Here is a 22,050-nt window from a genome sequence, read left to right on the forward strand (position 1 = left end):
ATGCAGATGGGGACATGGGAGGTATGCTCAGGCTTTCCACTCTCAATAAAACTCTGGGGTGATGCCTGCATGAGTCTGTGCATGTGTTCCAAAAAATAAGGGAAGTAAAAAGCAAGACTCTACACCCACCCATACTAACAAAGATTGTCTTACTGTATTTTTAATTTTTCTTTTGCCTGCACAGTATATTTTGCAATTTCTATTTATTTGTGCCATGTTATCCTATTTCGAGCAGTATAGGGTAGGACTTGTAAAAGACTGAAATATACTGTAAACCTGTCATCATACTGCCTCTCCCTCTATGAATGTCGAGCCCCAGGTCTCTCAGGGTAATCAAGGAGGGGGGCTGGAGGAGCTTCAGCCCCCTCAGGTAGAGCAAGGGGCAGAGCCAGAGGAATTTGAAACTTTAGAGGACACTGGGGGAGGGAGTGTGCTTGACACTTTGCCAGTTCCCACGGACAGTCCTCCTGCTGAAGAAGACGCGTCAACAGAACTGTTGGAGTAATCTCTGGTGTGCATGCCAATTCCAACCCCCCTGGATCCCCCTCTTGACACTTCAAATGCTTGCCTGCCTCCTGACCTCCAGCCTGCACCTATCCAGTCGGTATTGTCAGATGAGCCGTCGGAGGTGCACCCTCTTTCACCCCGCGCCAGATGTCGCGAGAAGCGCGCCGGTCAGAGGGAGGTTCCTCGAAGGAGTGAGAGATTATGAGCGAGGACCTTTCCTATTTAAGCTTGCCTCCCCCCGACCAGGGTACTGAGTCAACTTTCTTCATCTGCTGCAGAGTATGCTAGGATCTTAGACAGGAGATTGCAGTGCGTTAGTTTAGGCGAGTTAATGAGGTGTGCTACCTTTGATGTTTCAATTACCCTAATAAAACAAGAGATGTTTTCATCCTCGACTCCAACTCGTGCCTCACATTCTGGGCAGGACAATGAATCTTCATGGCTAATAAGGACCAAACTAGACATGATATTAAATATGTGATTGTATCTGGCAGCCTTGTTTTTTGTTTACTAAACAGCAGACAATGGGAGAGAAGACAATTCAGACTGGGACTGTAGTGTTTGGGGGGGAATATAACCCTTTGCCACAGGCCTGATCTGAAACTCAAAAAACATGCAGGCATCAAATTCTTCTCCTCCCTTCTATCCACAATGGTAAGAGATGGTCTGCAAGCCAATATGGACAATTATTAGGCTACTGGATGAATACACCTCAAACCTCTAGAACTAAGCAGGCTTTTACTCCACACTTACCACTGCAGTAATCGGAGGTCTTCAACAGTTGAGGGACAAGAGTAAAGCTGCAAACCTGAACAACAGCACAACTCTATAAACAAAAAAATTAAGAACATGTATCATTTTAATTTGCGTTTACCAGAGATTATTATGAAATCAACTAAATCCTTTTATAATATTAATTCTATTTGCCAGATAGAACAGAGGTGGGCAGATTTCAGGCTTATAGTATCTACTGTACTTATTAAAAGAACTCCACGGTCCATCAACTAGAGCCAGGTGCAAAATAGGGGAAGGGGGAGCAGGTGTACACTTAGAACTAAAGAAGAATGTGCCTCTGTGTTCAGCCCAAGTACTTGTTTTTAGAATCACAACTAAGCTTACACCCACCCACCCAAATCCTTGTTTCCCTCTAAACTTTCAAGAGGCTAATTTTTAATTTTCAGAAGAACCTGTTGTTCTTGCTATTTTTAAACAATCCAGAATCAGAAACCTTTGCAGGTCAACTTCAAATCACCCAATGTTCTGCTAGCACAACCCAATCTACCTTCTGCCGAACTCCAACATAAGAGAGCAAATGCTATAATATCATTATGTCATTCAACTTCACAAGGACATACAACATTTAGCTATTCTGAGAACTTGCTTGATGAGTTTGGTGGAAATTAATAAATAATAAATATAAATAAAAACATTTTTATGGAACTTATTTGGAGTAGCATTGTGTAAAGACGCTTGGGGTGGGGAAATGTAAAGCACCTGATATGCTATTGCTGAACAACGATCAATCGAGAAGCTGTGTGATTACAAAAAGAGGGATAGGACAGTGCTCAATTTTGCTTAATACAAACTAATGTCATGATTGGCCTACACTGAGTGATATCTATTGGTTCCCAGAAATCCTGTTGCAGTGTCTGCAGAGGTGTAACGATGGGGGAGGATACAAATGAGGGCATTGCTCGTCCAAATGATAATTCTGCACCCCCCAAATGATAATTCTGCACCCCCCAATGAAATTTTCCTTCAGCCCCCAAATTTCTAGCATTGCAGTAACTTAAAACTTCAGTTACAGTGGGGAGGAGAGCCTGGCTGGGAGTCCAGAGTCTGTGAGTTCAAATCCCCACTCGTGTCTCCTGGGTGTCAAGGGCCAGCTAAAGATCACCCCCACACTGAGTGGGTCAGGGGTTACGTGCCCTGCCACCGGTGCAGCCGTGGGCAAGCTGCATAGTCCCAAGGAGCCCATTTGCCCCCCCCAGCTGGCAGTTGCGGACAAGGAAGGGGCTGGCTTGTGCTGCTATGGCAAGCTGAGCAGGCCCTAGCCAGCTGGGGAGGACTAGCCTCAGACGGAGGCAATGGTAAACCCCCTCTGAATACCGCTTACTATGAAATCCCTATTCCCAGGGTCGCCATAAGTCGGGATCAACTTGAAGGCAGTCCATTTCCATTTTTTCAAAACTTCAGTTGAGCTTTTAGAAATACAGTTTAGGCATCCAAAGAGAGGGGCAGGTCAAAGTTGCCAAGGGAATGCAAACACAGCAAATATAAGAGTTAAAAGTGTGAATGAAGTGAACAAATCTTGATGGATGGGAGAGGAAGTTGGCAAACCTAAGAGTTTGCAATTGGAGGAAGGCAAGGCGAGAAGGACATAATTGCGATGTGCTGCAGAGCATCTCCCACTTTGTTGCCAATGTAATGATTTTCCCACTAAATCTAGTGTTCTTAGGAGCATGTCTGGTGGCAAATCTTCCCATGTAGTGGCTAGCGGGAAATCTAATGGATGTCAAACATTTTATAGTCAGAATGCGGCAGTTTTTACAAATACTTCAATGTCATTTTTTCCTCTAATACAGTAGGGCCCTACTCATACAGTGCGTTATGTTCCAGACCCCCGCCTAAAAGCGAAACCTGCCTAAAAGCGGAACTCTGTCAATAAAATGGCACCTGACGCCCAAAAAACGCTGTAAAAGCAGAACAAGCGCCATATGAGTGGGGCCTTGCTTTAATTGAAAGCCGCTGTATTAGCGGAACGCCGAAAAGCAGGGCCCTACTGTATGTATTTTATGAAACTGTCTAGTCAAAATCTGGCCTTTTTAAAAAAATTCTACTTTCAGATATTTTCTTGTATTTTTCATTGTCTGCATTTCTCTTCCTATGTACGGTGCTACATGGCTATTGTTTCATTTCTGCTGAAAGCATACCAGAGTAATTTACCCAACACCACATAAGGAGCCAGTGACAAGAGAAGATGATTATTAAGTCACCAGATCCTCTGGTGTGCTTGTTTTTGAAAGGTATAAAAACAAGGAAATTCTTGTCAATTGACTTACTGAGAAGGAAAATATGCAGGCAATATTCTACCCAATCAAAGTGTGATGCCATCTAAGCACCACCAAAGGAGACGTGATTAGGAACTATAAGCCTCAGAAATAAGTGGCATGAGCATGCACAAAGTGCACCTGCCTCACCAATAAGACACCTCTGCTTGTATTTAATAAGGCGATTCCTCAACAGGTATCCTTTGTATCAACAGGTATCCTTTGTACCTTTAATAATTATCACAGAAAGAGCCTGCTGGATCAGGCAAAGGCCCATCTAGTCTAGCATCCTGTTTTCAGAGAAGCCAGCCAAACAGACACACACAGATCATTTTTTAAACCTAAAAAACCAGGAATGCAAATCCTCCACACTTCTCTCAGATCTAAAAGACACACATATATTTATATCTGCAGTTCCAAACATAAATACACACACTAGCTACCTGTTGATAGTACTTGTAAATTCTGTTATCCATCTTGTTAAGTAAATCCTCATAACACTGTTTTACAATAATGCAAAAATGTTATCAAACACAATATCTAGTGAGTTAGGTCAGATTTTGGTGGATTTGGGGAACAGGCCTGGTGGGGAAAAAAATCTTGTTGGCAACACTGGTATCCTCTTCCCCCGTAGTGCTCAGGCAGCCTCTGTAGGTGGTGGGTGCTATCAGTGCATCTGGTGGGTGTGTCTAGGTTTTTGGGCCTAGACTGTGCAGCTGCCCAGCAAGTCCAGGGCAGGACCTGAGAAGAAGCAGAGAGGCGAGTGTGGCTCTCAAAGGCCCAGGAAGCTTAATGAGACCTTACAAACTGTGTCCAGGCAATGGGGAGCTAGAATATTGTTTGTGTGTGCATGTCTGGGGGGCATTTCTTCCCTAGTTTGTTAAAAAAAGCTGAAAATATATATATTTTCAATCCTTTCAAGCTGGTTCTATTTCTAAATGGTTTTGAAGAGTATAATGAGGCTAGAGCCTTAGTTGCAACAGTTTTAGACATCCACCCAACTGTACAAATTATCATTATAAATAATTCACCTTATTTATCTTTTCTCATGTGAACTTATGTACTACCAAAATAGGGTGTGTGAGATTTGCTGATAGAGCCATCAGAAGCAGTGTTAGCGGGCTGGCCAAGGGCCTTTCTGTAGAACAGAGATTGTGGGCTTGTACAGTTAATTCTAGTACCTGTAGTTCAGACAGATGTATATATTTCCTATGTGACATGCTGTCAAGCATTTCTTTATGAAAAGTGATGTTTATAGGTATTAATTAATTTTAAAGTGAAACTTCTCTTAATTGCTTTCCTGGCATGGCAAAGGAAATTAGAGTAGTTAGTTCAGGGAAGCAGCTGCCTCAGGAGAACTGAACTGAGAGTTCACCAGCTTACTGACACATTGTACCTATACAAGGCAGCCTTTCCATGCATGTACACTTTTATGCTACAGAACTCATTTTTGGTGTATCTACAGCTGTATGTGAAAATTCATTCTCAGCTTTCACCGACACCATATAGATGTTGAATGCCTCATCAGAGAAAAGCAAACTTAGTAATCTTGGCTTTTGAAATAACATATTTGAAGGAATTTCAAGTGAACAGTTCCTCTGCAAGTTTGCAGACAAATCATGGTGCATTAGACTTTATTAACAGTTCAGATCATTACAGTAGGATGACTTGCGCAATATATATTTACTTCCTAGTCAGTTTTATTTAGTTCACACAACTATTATGCATGTGGAAAATACTGTATTTTAAATTGATTTGCTTTTTTGTAAACTTCACAAGTCGTAATTCTTAATTAAAATATATAAATTGGGGTTTATTTTTGTCATTGCCCATGAAAACTCCCCCCGAAACTTATTTTATAGTAACCAGTGCCCCAAGCTTTTGTCCCCCCAATTTTTGTCTCTGCTGCCCCAATGAAAATTGTCTAGCTACACTCTTGTGTGTCTGCATTATGTGGACCTAACCAACTTTCCTTATTCTACTGTTACTTAGCTGTGCATGCTAGTAGGAACACAGGCTCCTATCCTTCTTTCCCTAGGTGAGTTCCCTAGGATGCACTCTCCGCCCATCCCAAATGCACCATTGCTTGTGTTGAAGGCTCTTAAAATTAAATATCACTCCACATTAAATATTGACACTGATATACAACAGAAACAGCTTGAACATTTTAAATTATATCCATAAGGATTGAGGCATCAAAGTGGCTGACATGCAAACTAGAAGTAAAAATCCTGAGTTTGGTATTGTATGGCAGTTTCTCCTTACTAAAATTGGACTAACAGTTTCCAGTTCCTTTTTAAAAAAAAAATAACAAAAACTCTCAAATTCTGGGATTTAGATTAGATATATGCCCTTGGTTATCTACAGGTCAAGAGAATATTCAAGATTACTTACCTATTGCACCAAGTTCTGCTTTTTCTTCTAATTTTGATAATAGGTTGCTTATATTCATTTTTTTCTCCAGCTTTATTATGAAACTGCACTCTAGTCTGGTACTGCTACAATGTGAAAAAATAAATGTAAACCCTACTAGATTGAATACCCAGTATATGATTTGTTCAAAAGCAGTGTTGTGGCTAAATTAGTTAAATCACTTTCTAACTATACAACAAATGTGTGCCATTATTTTACTTGTCCTTTTAGATAGATGCACAGCAAACATTTGTTACTACTTACTGGTTCTGATTCCACTGAATTAAAAACAAAGCCAAACCCTATTTGTAGGACGAGAAACATCAATGTGAGTTTTGTTTTTCCAACATTTTCAATATCTATGGAGATTTCTACAGGTTTTTAAATTGTTTTTAAAAATTTTAAATTGTGTTTTTAAATTGTTTTTTTTAAAAAATGTGTTTTTAAATTTGTGTATGTTTTTAATTGCTGTAAACTGCCCAGAGAGCTTCAGCTATGGGGCGGTATATAAATGTAATAATAAATAAATAAAGGTGTCGTACTCTATTTGGAGATGGGATTTTTATTCAAGAGTGAATAGTTTTCCACTCGAGAGATTAGAAGATGGCATCCCCTTCCTCACACATTTTGTCAGAAGTCTTTGCTCTTTAGAAAAAGTTGCTCATTCCAAGCAGTTCTAGACTCATTTTAAAGCTATCTAGCCCTGCCTTGGAGGGCAACTGTAAGAATTTTGCCATAGCTGTAACTATTTCCACAGAAACGCCTATTATGCAGACAATTGTTTTGTGGATGGCAATTGCATTGTGGTGAGAACACAAATGCAACTCATGAATGTATAGTTCATAGCACATCTAGATTTTTGCTCTTCTATATTTTTATTAATTTTTGTATTGTATTTAAGTATTTTTATTTACTGTAGTTTTACTGTATTTTCTTTATCAATTTGTTCAATGTTTGGGGGGACATGGCCAAAAAGCAATATAGAAATAAACCAATGATGATGACAAAGATCCTTAAGGTGCATTTTTTTGGTCATTCTATTTCTTTTCTTTTTTAATGAAATTGCAATTTAAAAATCAATTAAAAACACCTGCAATCATGTACACACTTATCTGGGAGTAAATTACATTGATACCAATAGGAAACATGCCTAGGACTGTATTTCTACTAAAACACTGTGGTGTTTCCACTGACATTGGAGTATCTTTTTAATACACATGTAGGCAACGACATAATCGCAAGGAATATGACAATCATTTAAAACAACAAACCTTTGGGTCACTTTATCACACTGCATGCCAGATGACTATAAAAGAACAACATTAAAATAAATTACTTGATCAAATTCAAAATATGCTTTTAATAGCTCAAAATAAGATAAATTTCCATAAATAAATAATTACAGATATAAGTGAATGCTTATTTACCTCACTTAGATTCTGAAGGGTTTTGTTGAAATCTGAAATTCTAAAATAAAATAAAAAGATTTCACTAGCTCAATCACTTGAGGACTTTGACAAGGTGGTCTGCATCTTGTCTGTGGATTGAAGACGGAAGATGGGATATCCATCACATTAAATATCCATATTGATTTAAATTGTGTTTTACTGCTTCTTTGATTTCTTATTGTATGGCAGTTTGGATTCTTTGGAATTAAATTTGTAATACAATAACATTCAATATATACAAAATAAAAGAAGCAATAAAATATAATTAAAAATCATACAGCATCGAGGAAAGCATATTATAACAGGCAGAAAAATTATTAAGTGGTGCACTAAGCCTCTCTGGAATATTTAAGTGGTCCGGGGGGGGGACACTACTGCCCTACACCATTCCAGAGGATTTTAGAACACACCAGAATTACTTTTTAGGAAGATGTAGTGGCAAGACGGGAAGAGGAAACTCTGTTGCGCAACTGGTAGAATTCTGGGTCCAAGCCAATGTGCTTGTAAGAAGCAGACAGCAGCATTGTGGTCTATTACTTATAAATCTTTACTACCTTTTGACCAGAATTTAAGAATAATCTCTTATCAAACAAGCAAACACTTTGATAAATTAACATAACATTACTCTATCAGATGTAATATTAAAATATCTGTCTATTCATCTATGACAAATATAGAATACAAAGAAATTGATTTAAACCAAACATTTTTATCTTCTAAATACACTGGCTGTGTTCATACATTATGCTAAACTATGGTTTACCACAATATGAATAAGTCTGGCTTCCTCCCAGGTTCATGCGCTTCTCCCTCCTCTTCCCTCGCATGGCCAGGACTTTGGAACATTTTTCTTTTGGTTTCCCTTAAACTCATATTGTGGTTATATCCAAACTGGGTATCACATTTTCACTATATATGTTTAGTTTCAACAGCCAGCATCCGCCAGGACTTAGACTCTAGGTATAGCAGGTGAATCAAGCGAGGTATCCAGACCACAGCCTTGTCCCGATTTCTTGGATGAGTTTCAGCTGGTACAGCTTGAGGACTTTGACAAGGTACTTGGACAGGTCCATGCAACCACTTCTGTGCTGGATCCTTGCCCTTCTTGGCTAATAAAAGCTAGCAGGGATGCAGCAGCCAGCTGGGCCAGGGAAGTGATTAATGCCTCCCTGCGAGAGGAGGTGATCCCAGGCTGCCTGAAAGAGGCAGTAAGACCATTCCTGAAGAGGCCCTACTTGGACCCAGAAAATCTTAATAACTATAGGCCGGTAGCAAATGTTCCATTCCAGGGCAAGGTCCCTGAACGAGTGGTTGCGGGCCAGCTCCAGACACTCTTGGATGAGACCGATTATCTGGATCCATATCAGTCAGGTTTCAGGCCTGGTTTTGGCACGGAAACAGCCTTGGTCGCCCTGTATGATGACCTTTGTTAGGAGAGAGATGGGCAGGGCCGGATTATCCATTAGGCTTAGTAGGCTGAAGCCTAGGGGCCCAGAGCTCTTGGGGGCCCGCGATCCGCGGAAGCAGGACAGGAGCCACGAATCGCAGGACAAGAGCTTCCGAACCACCCGCCATCTCCCCGCTTCACTTACCTTTTTCTCCGCTGTTTTTTCTGGTTTGCCATCAATTAAGATGGCAGCCGAGGTTTCCCTAAGGGGCTGAAGCCTCTGCTGCCAACTTGGTTGATGGCACGCATGTGTGCTACACGTGCGCATTGCTGCCATCAACCAAGATGGCGGCAGAGGCTTCAGCGCCTTAGGGAAACCTTGGCCGCCATCTTGATTGATGGCAAATCTGTGTGTGCAGTGCGCGCAGCAGCAAAAAAAGCAGAAAGGTAGGTGAAGCGGGGGGGTGGGATGGGACGGGACGGCGGGCGGCTCAGAATCAGCCTAGGGGCCCTCCTCAGCTTAATCTGGCCCTGGACAGGGGAAGTGTGACTCTGTTGATTCTTCTTGATCTCTCAGCGGCTTTCAATACCATAGACCCTGGTATCCTTTGGAGTGGGAGGGACTCCATGGCAGTGGTTCCACTCCTACTTAACAGGTTGGCTCCAGAAGGTGGTGCTTGGGGAACATTGCTCGGCACCCTGGACTCTCCAGTATGGGGTTACGCAGGGGTCAGTTCTGTGCCCCATGCTGTTCAACATCTACATGAAACCGTTGGGTTAGGTCATCTGGAGCTTTGGAGTGTGTTGCCATCAGTATGCTGATGACATGCAGCTCTATTTCTCCTTTTCATCTTCTTCAGGTGAGGCTGTCAATGTGCTGAACTGGTGCCTGGCTGTGACAATGGACTGGATGAGGGCTGCTAAACTGAGGCTCAATCCAGTCAAGACTGAGATGTTGCTAGTGGGTGGTTCTTCTGACCAGATGGTGGATGTCCAACCTGTCCTGGATGGGGTTGCACTCATAAGAACATAAGAAGAGCCTGCTGGACCAGGCCAGTGGCCCATCTAGTCCAGCATCCTGTTCTCACAGTGGCCAACCATGTGCCTGGGGGAAGCCCGCAAGCAGGACCCGAGTGCAAGAACACTCTCCCCTCCTGAGGCTTCCGGCAACTGGTTTTCAGAACCATGCTGCCTCTGACTAGGGTGGCACAGCACAGCCATCACGGCTAGTAGCCATTGATAGCCCTGTCCTCCATGAATTTGTCTAATCTTCTTTTAAAGCCGTCCAAGCTGGTGGCCATTACTGCATCTTGTGGGAGAAAATTCCATAGTTTAACTATGCGCTGAGTAAAGAAGTACTTCCTTTTGTCTGTCCTGAATCTTCCAACATTCAGCTTCTTTGAATGTCCACGAGTTCTAGTATTATGAGAGAGGGAGAAGAACTTTTCTCTATCCACTTTCTCAAGGCCATGCATAATTTTATACACTTCTATCATGTCTCCTCTGACCCGCCTTTTCTCTAAACTAAAAAGCCCCAAATGCTGCAACCTTTCCTCGTAAGGGAGTCGCTCCATCCCCTTGATCATTCTGGTTGCCCTCTTCTGAACCTTTTCCAACTCTATAATATCCTTTTTGAGATGAGGCGACCAGAACTGTACACAGTATTCCAAATGCAGCCGCACCACAGATTTATACAATGGCATTATGATATCGGCTGTTTTATTTTCAATACCTTTCCTAATTATCGCTAGCATGGAATTTGCCTTTTTCACAGCTGCCGCACACTGGGTCGACATTTTCATCGTGCTGTCCACTACAACCCCGAGGTCTCTCTCCTGGTCGGTCACCGCCAGTTCAGACCCCATGAGCGTATATGTGAAATTCAGATTTTTTGCTCCAATATGCATAATTTTACACTTGTTTATATTGAATTGCATTTGCCATTTTCCGCCCATTCACTCAGTTTGGAGAGATCTTTTCGGAGCTCTTCACAATCCCTTTTTGTTTTAACAACCCTGAACAATTTAGTATCGTCAGCAAACTTGGCCACTTCACTGCTCACTCCTAATTCTAGGTCATTAATGAACAAGTTGAAAAGTACAGGTCCCAATACCGATCCTTGAGGGACTCCACTTTCTACAGCCCTCCATTGGGAGAACTGTCCGTTTATTCCTACTCTCTGCTTTCTGCTTCTTAACCAATTCCTTATCCACAAGAGGACCTCTCCTCTTATTCCATGACTGCTAAGCTTCCTCAGAAGTCTTTGGTGAGGTACCTTGTCAAACGCTTTTTGAAAGTCTAAGTACACTATGTCCTCTGGATCACCTCTATCTATATGCTTGTTGACACTCTCAAAGAATTCTAATAGGTTACTGAGACAGGACTTTCCCTTGCAGAAGCCATGCTGGCTCTGCTTCAGCAAGGCTTGTTCTTCTATGTGCTTAGTTAATCTAGCTTTAATAATACTTTCTACCAGTTTTCCAGGGACAGAAGTTAAGCTAACTGGCCTGTAATTTCCGGGGTCCCCTCTGGATCCCTTTTTGAAGATTGGCGTTACATTTGCCACTTTCCAGTCCTCAGGCACGGAGGAGGACCCGAGGGACAAGTTACATATTTTAGTTAGCAGATCAGCAATTTCACATTTGAGTTCTTTGAGAACTCTTGGGTGGATGCCATCCGGGCCCGGTGATTTGTCAGTTTTTATATTGTCCATTAAGCCTAGAACTTCCTCTCTCGTTACCACTATTTGTCTCAGTTCCTCAGAATCCCTTCCTGCAAATGTTAGTTCAGGTTCAGGGATCTGCCCTATATCTTCCACTGTGAAGACAGATGCAAAGAATTCATTTAGCTTCTCTGCAATCTCCTTATCGTTCTTTAGTACACCTTTGACTCCCTTATCATCCAAGGGTCCAATCGCCTCCCTAGATGGTCTCCTGCTTTGAATGTATTTATAGAATTTTTTGTTGTTGGTTTTTATGTTCTTAGCAATGTGCTCCTCAAATTCTTTTTTAGCATCCCTTATTGTCTTCTTGCATTTCTTTTGCCAGAGTCTGTGTTCTTTTTTATTTTCTTCATTCGGACAAGACTTCCATTTTCTGAAGGAAGACTTTTTGCCTCTAAGAGCTTCCTTGACTTTGCTCGTTAACCATGCTGGCATCTTCTTGGCCCTGGCGGTACCTTTTCTGATCTGCGGTATGCACTCCAGTTGAGCTTCTAATATAGTGTTTTTAAACAACTTCCAAGCATTTTCGAGTGATGTGACCCTCTGGACTTTGTTTTTCAGCTTTCTTTTTACCAATCCCCTCATTTTTGTGAAGTTTCCTCTTTTGAAGTCAAATGTGACCGTGTTGGATTTTCTTGGCAATTGGCCAGTTACATGTATGTTTAATTTAATAGCACTGTGGTCACTGCTCCCAATCGGTTCAACAACACTTACATCTCGCACCAGGTCCCGGTCCCCACTGAGGATTAAGTCCAGGGTTGCCGTCTACCACCTTCGGTTGGTGGCCCAGCTGTGCCCCTATCTGGACAGGGATAACCTGGCTTCAGTTGTCCATGCTCTGGTAACCTCCAACTTAGATTACTGCAATGCGTTCTACGTGGGGCTGCCTTTGAAGACAGTTCGGAAACTGCAGCTTGTGCAAAATGCAGCAGCCAGATTGGTAACAGGGACCAGACGGTCTGAACATATAAAACCGATTCTGGACTGCTTGCATTGGCTGCCTGTATGTTTCCAAGCTCGATTCAAAGTGCTGGTTTTAATCTATAAAGCCTTACACGGCTTGGGACCACAATGCCTGATGGAACGCCTCTCCTGATACGAACCCACCTGTACACTATGCTCAACATCTAAGGCCCTCCTCCGGATGGCTACTCCGAGGGAAGCTCGGAGGGTGGCAACAAGGGAGAGGGCCTTCTCAGTGGTGGCCCCCAAATTATGGAATGATCTTCCTGATGAGGTTTGCCTGGCGCCATCACTGTTATCTTTTCAGCGCCAGGTCAAGACTTTCCTCTTCTCCCAGGCATTTTAGTATGTGTTTTTTAAATTGTTTTAAATTTTTAAATTGTGTTTTAGATTGTTTTTAAAAGATGTGTTTTAAATTTGTATGTTTGTTTTGATGTTTTTAGTTGCTGTAAACCGCCCAGAGAGCTTCGGCTATGGAGCGGTACACAAATAAAATGAATAAATAAATAAATAATATGATTTGAAGTTGGCTTGTTTTAAAACTGATCATAGTTAGTGATATGGCTTGTTCTCTTTCACACGCAACAAGCTAAGAAGGAAAGCTTCCGACATCCTTCTAGTCATATGGGAAAAGGAGAGGTATGGGCAGAGCATGCTAGTCTGGGAGGAGGTTCACAGATGTTTCACACATCATGCTAAACCATGGTTTATTGTATCTGGCCACTACTACACAACGCTATTCACAATGAAATGTGACCAAACATTCAAAATTATGTAAGGGACGCAGATCTAATAAAAAAAGTATAGAATGCTTACTTCAGTTCTTGTAGTGGTGGTGAAGTAGCTTTCAATTGGTATTGACTGGTGTCGTCCCCAGGATATTGCTAAAAAAAATGAAGAATCCATTTATAAATTATATTCTTGTACATATTTCCAGCATCTCATTAAAGACTACAGAATGGAAGTAATAACAATGTATGTGATGTGATCCTGCACCCAGAGACCCTTCCTTCATTATCTTGAAGTGACCAAAATATATAGACACCGAAGCTTTTCCTTGAATGCACAGGGAGTGTCTGACAAGGGATGAAGGAAAAATCTCAGGTTTAAACCTTCCAAAGCTACTTCCATTGGCAAAGCAAGGAACTTAAATATTGTTATCTGTGCATATTGCAAGCCCCAGGATTCTCTCTGAGTGGACGATACTCACCACCATCTGTCAATCAATACCCAGCTATCTATATATCATAAGAAGAGGGTTTTTCATTATGTCTGCATCTGGAAAAGCTTTGGGCCAGCATGATGCTGAATGATATGTAAATCAGGGTGGCTAACCTTTATTTATTTATTTATTTATTTATTTATTATTCTTGTATACCGCCCCATAGCCGAAGCTCTCTGCGCGGTTTACAGTAAAAGTTCAGTCTAAGAATGACCCTGACAGTTGGCTGCCCCACCAAGGGCTGCATATCAGAGCTGGACATGACCAAAGGGGCCAACACGCACTCAGTCACACACATGCATATGCACTCAGACAGTTGATTAGCAGAAGAGTGGGAGGTTCCTCCCCATAGCAGCGTTGGGAGCACTGTGATAGGGAAGAAAGCCTTCCCCTTACTGTGGGAAAAGTGCCTTTTCTCTATCTGGAAAGGCACCATATCAGGAAGGTTTTAGAAACAGCAGGAAGTGCTGATTGCTGAGCCACTAAGATCTTTTTGAAATGGTACCCTACCAGAGGGAGAAGCAGCACTTTTTCATTATAAGAAGAGGTGCCTAATTGGAGTAGGGGGCCACAACACAATATAGTATATAAGTACTATTAAATAAGTAGAAGCAGTTCCATAGGCCAGATCCAACCTGCAGATTTGCCACCCTTGATGTAAATCTATTTAAGGATAAGGGATTATTCAGTTTCTTTTATTTTCTTTCCCCAACTCACTACTTCCTATCTCTCCTACTTACGTTTACTGATCTTAAATAAAATAAACATTTATTTTTATTTGAGCCATCAGGTGATTGGATCTTTTACCTAATCCACAGATTTCTCCCACTGCTCTATAAAATTTCAAAAGGAGGTAAACGGGAAGGTACAGACTAGTCCCTGGCCCACCCAAGATCAAAAGGGTTGCTAAGAATGCTTCCTTGCTCTCAGGTTAATTTCCAAAGCCCTCAGGAGCCTCATGCTGAGAGTTAGAGAGAATGAGTTGGAGAAAACCTAATCAGGAGTAAATTAAAGAAACCACGTCAGCCTACTCCTTGAAGGAGAGGTGGGAGGCTTCCATGACAATGTATATCTGGCCTCTTTCATGGTGGTAGAATATGGATTACTGTAATAGAAATAAAGCAAATACTGTGACTGAAACTTGGCAAAACACTATTGACAGCTAGTAAACATTCCTGAATTAGATTGAATAATGAAAGGTTGATTTTTTCCTCTCCAGTTCTCTTCCTACTTTGTGGCTGCCCGGTTAATTTCAAAAGTCACCTCTTCAATCACATAAGCTTTCTCTAGGAGATTCTTCCTCGTGGCTTCTTCTTAAGCATATAATTTTCCCAACACCATTACAAGTATTTAATATAAAAAATGCAACTGATGTTTGACCATAGAATAGCAATTCATTGCAATGAAGAGACTTACTACTGTTAGGTTATAAGAAGCATTTGAGCTGTTTTTGCTGATCTGAAATTTCACAGTGCCCATGTAGAAGACTAAAAAGGAGAAACAAAATCAAATAAAAGTCACCATGAGTACCTCAGTTTAGAAGAACTTTGACAACAGAAAAGCACATACTTCCTCTGCTTATACTTTTTAGCTTCCCTGTGCAATAATCATTTGACCCTCTGCTCTTTTCACACATGCAGATTTTGAAGTTATGATGCATGTCACACAGCCTTTGGCCATAATCAGACATACAACAAGCCATCAGGCACTGCTTCTTCCTGTATAAGCCTGTTTGCTTTCCAAGGGAGAGGCTTTTCCTGTGTCCCACCTATTGCTGAAGCATAGTTGGGTACAACAAGAGATACCTACGCATGACCACACCCAGGCTATGGAACACCTGGACCCATGAAATACATCTCTCTCTCTCTCTCTTTTTTTTTTTTTTGCTGGTTGTTGATTTAAAAAAAAAATTCTGGAAGGTTTTTCATTTGTTGAGGATCACAGTATTTTAATCTGATTCTAACTTCTGACTCTATATCTTTTTATAGTAAAATAGTATAGTGACAGTAAAAGTCAGCTTCAAGAAACTGTGATTTTTAAATTGTTATAAGCCATCCTGAATTATGCACTTGCATTACAAGGGTGGGATATAAATTTCTGAATTAATAAATTATGAGAATGAGCCTGCATTAGCCTTTGGTTGACAGACACTCCTTTCCCTCTCTTCAATATTTGAGAGGAGGACATTAAAATCTTCTACGTTAACTTTGGAATTAAATTCAAAGTCTGGAAATAAAATTTCAATTCAAACCAAGCTAAAGAAACTAAATTGAAAGTAGTAAGAAAAGGTCACTAACCTGAGTCGTTACAGAGAGCTGATAAGTTGCATAGATGATTGTCTAGAATTTTTGTTTCTGAAAGAAGAAAAAATGCAAACATACAAAATGTTTATATTTTAAATTACAGCTTTCCTTCATTTTTCCTACCTATTTCTAATGCAGCTCCCACCATGGAATCAAAATAGGAGTGATGTATTTCTGTCTTTAGAAACAAAATGAAGGTATACTTTTTAATGGAGTAAGGACACAATCCTACTGGTGATATAGAATATAGTGTATCTCTGATGGAGGAGGGTGTTGGCACAGGTGGGCTGCGCTAGCAGAAGTCCCCCACCTGGGCACAGCCAGGGAAATCTGCCACCACACAGCCACAACTGGGGCCCAGCTGAGACCAGAGCAATTGAAGCTGGCTGAAGGCCCCAAAAGGGCATTCTGGGGGTGTGTCGGAATGGAATCTAGGGTAGGCTAGGCTAGGGTGACTTACGCTGCATCCTGAGCACATTCAGCTCAGTCCTGTGGCCCCCAGTTCTGGCAGACGATACACCTGGGAAAAGGGTGGCATAAGTAAACATACATAACTGAGGTTAGTAGTGATGGCGGCTGCACCAGCAGTGTTGTGTTGTTTGTCTGATTTTCTTTTCCCTCTGCTGAGCTCTGCTGGCACAGCTAGTGTGCTCCCCTCCCAGGGTTCCTGAATGGAGGGAGCATGTGACAGACTTATTCTGCCTTCCCCAGCACCAGCTCCAATTAAGCCAGCCTTGTCCAAGCAGGATTGCTCCCCAACTATATAAACACCAGGAAGCCTTTAAAGAGCTCTACACAAAGGAATGAAACCATTTATTAAAAAAAGGAGTTACAGTGAGACAAAATGGGGAATTATTATTATTATTATTATTAAAGTCTGCAGCCAAAGTACACATTTGTTAAAGAGGCCTTTAGAAAGGGGGGGGGTACTTAAGCTGGCCACTTTTATTTTTGAAGGGAAAAAAGCAGACCACCAGTCAAAAGTGCACTTCTGGTCTGTATTGAGGCCCCACACTGGTTTCCTATTAAAAAATTGGCCTCCTACATACCTGGTATCTGCCCCTGAAGGTGCTTTCTGGGAACAACTTCTATGTTAATTTGTTCTTGGGCCTACAAGTTTATAGCTATGTATCAGTGGAAAAGACTATATAGCTATATATCAGTAGAAAAAAAAAACAGAACTGGGAACAAATAACTTCTTTTCAATACTATCAAATTACAGGAAACACACCATTGCCTCCATTTCACATATGTTTGTGATCCTGTACTACTAAGTGCTATCATCCTGTTTAGAATCTGACAACTTTTGTTAGCTAACTAGGAATACAATGGAAAGAAAACAGGAATGAATATCCAAACACCTGCTCATACCGGTTATGTGACATTCAGTGGTTCCATCCTTTAATGACAACTATCCTTTAAGGGGGGAGGCTTGAAACAGCAGAAATTTATCATTGTTAAGCAGTACTAACATTTTCCAGTTTCAAGTCAAGTTACAATTACTTAACAATATTAACAGTTAGTGTTATTATTGTGAGATCAGGCAGTATAGAAAATTTGGTAACTCCCTAACTAAGATTAGGTAGTATGCAAGTAAAGCATTTTAGGCTTCAAACAGTTTACGTCTGCCTCAGTCAAAAACTGAGCAGAGTGAATTATGCGGTACAACTGTAATATATTTGAGGTTTTAATTTTAATATCTTACCAACCACATTAGTAGAAGTTGACCCAGCACTGTCTTCTGTATTCATTATTCCGTCTGCAGCTGTGATTTCAAGAGAAATATGTGTTCTTAATAGACATGTTAAGTTCTTTCTCTCTTTTTTTTTTACATATAGAAGCTTATACAGATAATAGCATGAAAAGTGAGAGACAGGGGGCATAGATTCAGTTGTATCATGCAATTAATTACAGTGAGCATAGTCAGGGTTATTCCATTGCTGGCTAAGGAATCATACGTCTTCTGTTGGTCTTCAAAAGCCAGTAGTTCCAGGCCTCAGATGCATACATGGCATGCAGAACGGGGGTCAATCTTCCAAGGTATGAACAAAATTTGAGAGAAACCTTAAGAACAAGCCTAATGGATCAGACACATCTAGTCCAGCATCCTGTTCTCACAACGGCCAACCAGATGCCTATGAAAAGCCTATATGCAGGACCTGAGTGCAACCTGCAATTCCCAGAAACTAGTATTCAGAGACCTACTGCCTCCAACAATGGATGTAGAACACAGACATCATGGCTAATAACCAGTGAACCTTCCAACAGAAATCAATGTGGTATGAAAGTGCTTTATTTTGGTTGGATTATGTCTACTGCTTTATGGAACTTGACATACAGATAAGAAATACTATACCAGCAAATAAGGGCCAGAATACAGCAACTATTGCTGCAGCACCCTTTCCACAAAACATATTTTATTGGATTTATAGCACCAATGTTGCAACAAGAAAAACAAGTAGAGAACTTTACAATTTAGATTTCACAGGGATAAAAGACATACCAGTTGTTGTTAAAAAGCCATGTTCTGTCACATTAGTCATTTCTAAAGAAGAAAAAAAGCAAATGATAAACTTAAGCATAATAATTGATAATTGATTCTATGACATTTTGGAGTTAGATTATAAAAATATTTATTTCTTCTATCATATATATTCTTGTGCAACCTGTTGTAGTGGATATCACTGAAGTTTCTTTATCATGAAATGTGCAGGAGTTTCCTTTACCTTGTAGATCTTTTGCATTTATATGGAGCCCCTAGGAAGGATTATCCGTGAATTCGCAATACACTACCATCAATACGCAGATGACACCCAACTCTACTACTCTTTCCCTCCAGATGCCGTAGAGGCGGTTCGTCCCTTAAACCAATGCCTGGTTGCCATACAAAACTGGACTAATAGGAATAAACTAAAACTTAATCCAGAAAAGACGGAGGTTCTGTTAATTGGACAAAAACCGTCCCATGAAATCAAAAACCTACTTACCTTAGACGGGGTCTCACTCCCTTTGAAATCCCAAGTTCGGAGTTTGGGCATTATCTTAGATTCCGCTCTGACCCTTGAACCTCAAATTGCAACAGTATCCAGAAGTGCTTTCACTCAATTAAAACTAGTCCGTCAACTCCGTCCTTTTTTAGGAATGTCGGACTTGAAGCAAGTGACACAGGCTCTTGTGACCTCAAGACTGGACTATTGCAACTCTCTTTATATTGGACTATCTGCAAGATCACTTCGCCCGCTTAAGCTGATACAGAGAGCGACGGCAAGAATGCTGACCAGAGCAGGTCCACAAACACACACCACACCTCTTCTTTATCAACTTCATTGGCTTCCGATCTCATTCCGTCATCAGTTTAAAACTTTAGTATTAACTTTTAAAGCTCTAAATGGTTTAGCACCAATATATTTATCAAATCGTATTCTGGAATTTAAACCTCAGCGACCGACAAGAATACATTTCGAACACTCTCTCATCATCCCATCCACCTTTATAATCCGCCGTGCCAATACTAGAAATAAAGCCTTCTCGACCATAGCGCCCATCCTATGGAATAATCTGCCACCAGAGATCCGACGTTCTTCTTCACTCATGGACTTTCGCCGTCAGTTAAAAACTTTTTTGTTTCTTCTAGCTTTTAAACATTTAATAGTTAACTGATTTTTTAATGATTTTATTGTACTCTTATTATTTTATATTAGATTGTATTGGACATTGTTTTTTGTTCGCCGCTCTGAATTCTATGAACTAGGGCGGGGTATAAATTATTAAAATAAATAAATAAATAAATAAATTTACTGGCTACTGGAGTGCTTGATCTATTTGACCTGAATGATTTTAAAGAATGTGTTGGATTATGACCACTCACTTTACTGTTTAACATATTAGGCAAGGTTTTATACAGGGATTTATTAGAATACAGGGGCCCTAATTTGGCCTGGGAGCCATTTTCCCCAAGCCATTATCACCTGCCCCACATCTGTTATATATGATGTCAGCTGTGGTGCAGGTAAAGATGCAGCTTCAAAGGAGCTCCTGAGTGGAACTGATCCCTGCCAAAAATGAGGTTTGCAGTCAGTGCCTTTCAACTGATCAGCACTGACTGCAAACCACACTGGGGTCAGCTATGCTGATCAGGAATTCCTGAGTACAACTGATCCAAGCTAAAGCAGGGTTTGCAGTCAGTGCTAGTCACCTGATCAGTGCTAACTACAAGCTCCTTTTGGCAGGGTTTTTCCACTGCAGCCCAGCTCAAGTTCAAGTCAGACTCCAAAGGAAAAAAAACATGTCTTCTTTCTTTGTCATATGTCGCAATTCTTTCCTTTGAAGTTGCTCCCTTTGATGTCAAGGTGATGTTAAATGATTGTTAGGCAACAGGTGGGTAGACTGTCAGAATGGCCCATGGGGGAGTTAAAATGGCCCAATGGCCAGATGTTGTTCTTCACCCCTGTGAAGGTTCTGGTTGAAGAGAATAATCGGGCAAACACAGCACTGTTTGGGGACGTTTGTGAGGAGAGAGACAGTCATTGCTCAGCTGCGGAAGAGGCTCAAAAGAGGCTGAAGGAGAGCCTAAAGAGAGTCTGGAGCTAAGAGCAACAGCAGCTGTTCGCTACCAGAGGAAGCAGAAGCCAGAGTTGGGCAGAGAGGTAGGATATCATTGTGGCAGCAAGAAGAAGCCAATACACCAGAGCTGAAATCACTAAAGTCTGAAGCTGACAAAGTCTGCAAGGAGAAACTCCAGCAGCAGTCCTCCAATTTGAAGGCAGTTGGTGGTAGTTGTCTTCAAGAAGCAGCGAGTCCTTGACCAAAAAGAAGACTTTGGGTAAAGTCCTCGCTGAAGCCTGTCAAGTGACTATGGAGAGAACTCTGAGCAGAGAAGCTACACAGTTTAGAGAAAGATCACTTCTCAAAGAAGTTACAAGGTCCTGCCTTGTAGAACTCTAGAAAATTAGTTATTCCTTAAATATATAGAAACCAAATTTGCAAACAGAAATTAGACTGAGTATAGCTGACAATGCTTATTTGAAACATCTGAGACTGATAAATGAATTACTTTTAATGCAGAATGTTTCAGGTTCAGTCCCTCCACATAAAAGGATCTCAGATAGAGAAGACTTGGAAGGGCCATAGCTAGTGGTAAGCATCTGCTTTGACTGCAGAAAAGTCAGTCCCTAGCATCTCTAAGTAGGGCTGGGAATATCCCTGGCTGAAACCCATATGAGCTGGGAATGTCCCCTGGCCATGGCCAGTCAGTGTAAAGACAATACTGAGCTAGATGGTCTAACAGTCTGACTCGGTATAAGGCACCTTCCTATGTTCTCATGTACCTAAGTAAAGACCTCTGACTAAAGCATGAGATAAGTACAATCAGGGTACACAGTACTAGACTAGATGGACCAATTACCTGCCTCAACAGAAGGCAGTTTCATAGAAACATTTAATAAAACTGAACACCTGTTTGAAATGTGTTTTTTATCTGAATATAATACAGTTGTAGGGCTTAGCCAAAAGAGGGGTATTTTTTTAAGGTTTTGTCAACCGTGAAACCATAGTCCTCTGTTGACCATTGGTGAAAGGGAATTGGAAAAAAGGGTCCAAACTTAGACGGAAGGCAGGAAACACTGCTCTCGCTATGAATTGGCTACATTACATTCATTACATCAACTCCTGTTGACTGGGACTGCATTCCCAGGACTCCAGGGTTGTTGTTGTTTTTAATTAAAAGTGTCGAATCTCTTGTGATTGGGCAGCACCTAGCCAGAAAACAGGTGAGACGAGAGTATGTATGTTTTAGCTACCACCAAAAATGTGTGCAGGCTAACATTTGCACAACCCTAATCAATGACTAGTCACCACTGGAAATGACCAGGTTTAGTCTCCACAACACTCATGTCTATAGGTTGCACCCCTTTACTTTCATATAGGTGGCAGTCATTCCTATGGGCGAAAGTAAAAGCTATTCTTTCCTTGGGTCATGGAAGCAGTGAGAGAAACCTATTCTCCAACTCAAATGCTGGGTAGACTGGCCCTCTCTGA

At 41.2% G+C, this 22,050-nt stretch overlaps 1 protein-coding gene across 3 annotated transcripts in view; it reads right to left on the minus strand.

Annotated features, from left to right (window-relative positions):
• The window catches only part of ADGRG2 (adhesion G protein-coupled receptor G2), a 113,026-nt gene that overhangs the window by 37,485 nt on the left and 53,491 nt on the right, over positions 1–22,050 (minus strand). For all 3 annotated transcript variants that reach the window (XM_061627253.1, XM_061627250.1, XM_061627249.1), the window contains exons 6-15: positions 18,518–18,559; positions 17,720–17,779; positions 16,475–16,534; positions 16,009–16,065; positions 15,128–15,198; positions 13,306–13,373; positions 7,397–7,436; positions 7,241–7,275; positions 5,952–6,055; positions 1,261–1,333 (exon numbers count right to left, since the gene is read on the minus strand). In XM_061627253.1, the coding sequence (XP_061483237.1) occupies positions 1,261–1,333; positions 5,952–6,055; positions 7,241–7,275; positions 7,397–7,436; positions 13,306–13,373; positions 15,128–15,198; positions 16,009–16,065; positions 16,475–16,534; positions 17,720–17,779; positions 18,518–18,559 (610 nt within the window). The remainder of the gene's footprint in view (positions 1–1,260; positions 1,334–5,951; positions 6,056–7,240; positions 7,276–7,396; positions 7,437–13,305; positions 13,374–15,127; positions 15,199–16,008; positions 16,066–16,474; positions 16,535–17,719; positions 17,780–18,517; positions 18,560–22,050) is intronic.

Source organism: Rhineura floridana, chromosome 5 (genome assembly GCF_030035675.1).
Source record: "Rhineura floridana isolate rRhiFlo1 chromosome 5, rRhiFlo1.hap2, whole genome shotgun sequence".
In the NCBI taxonomy this organism is placed as follows: Eukaryota; Metazoa; Chordata; class Lepidosauria; order Squamata; family Rhineuridae; genus Rhineura; species Rhineura floridana.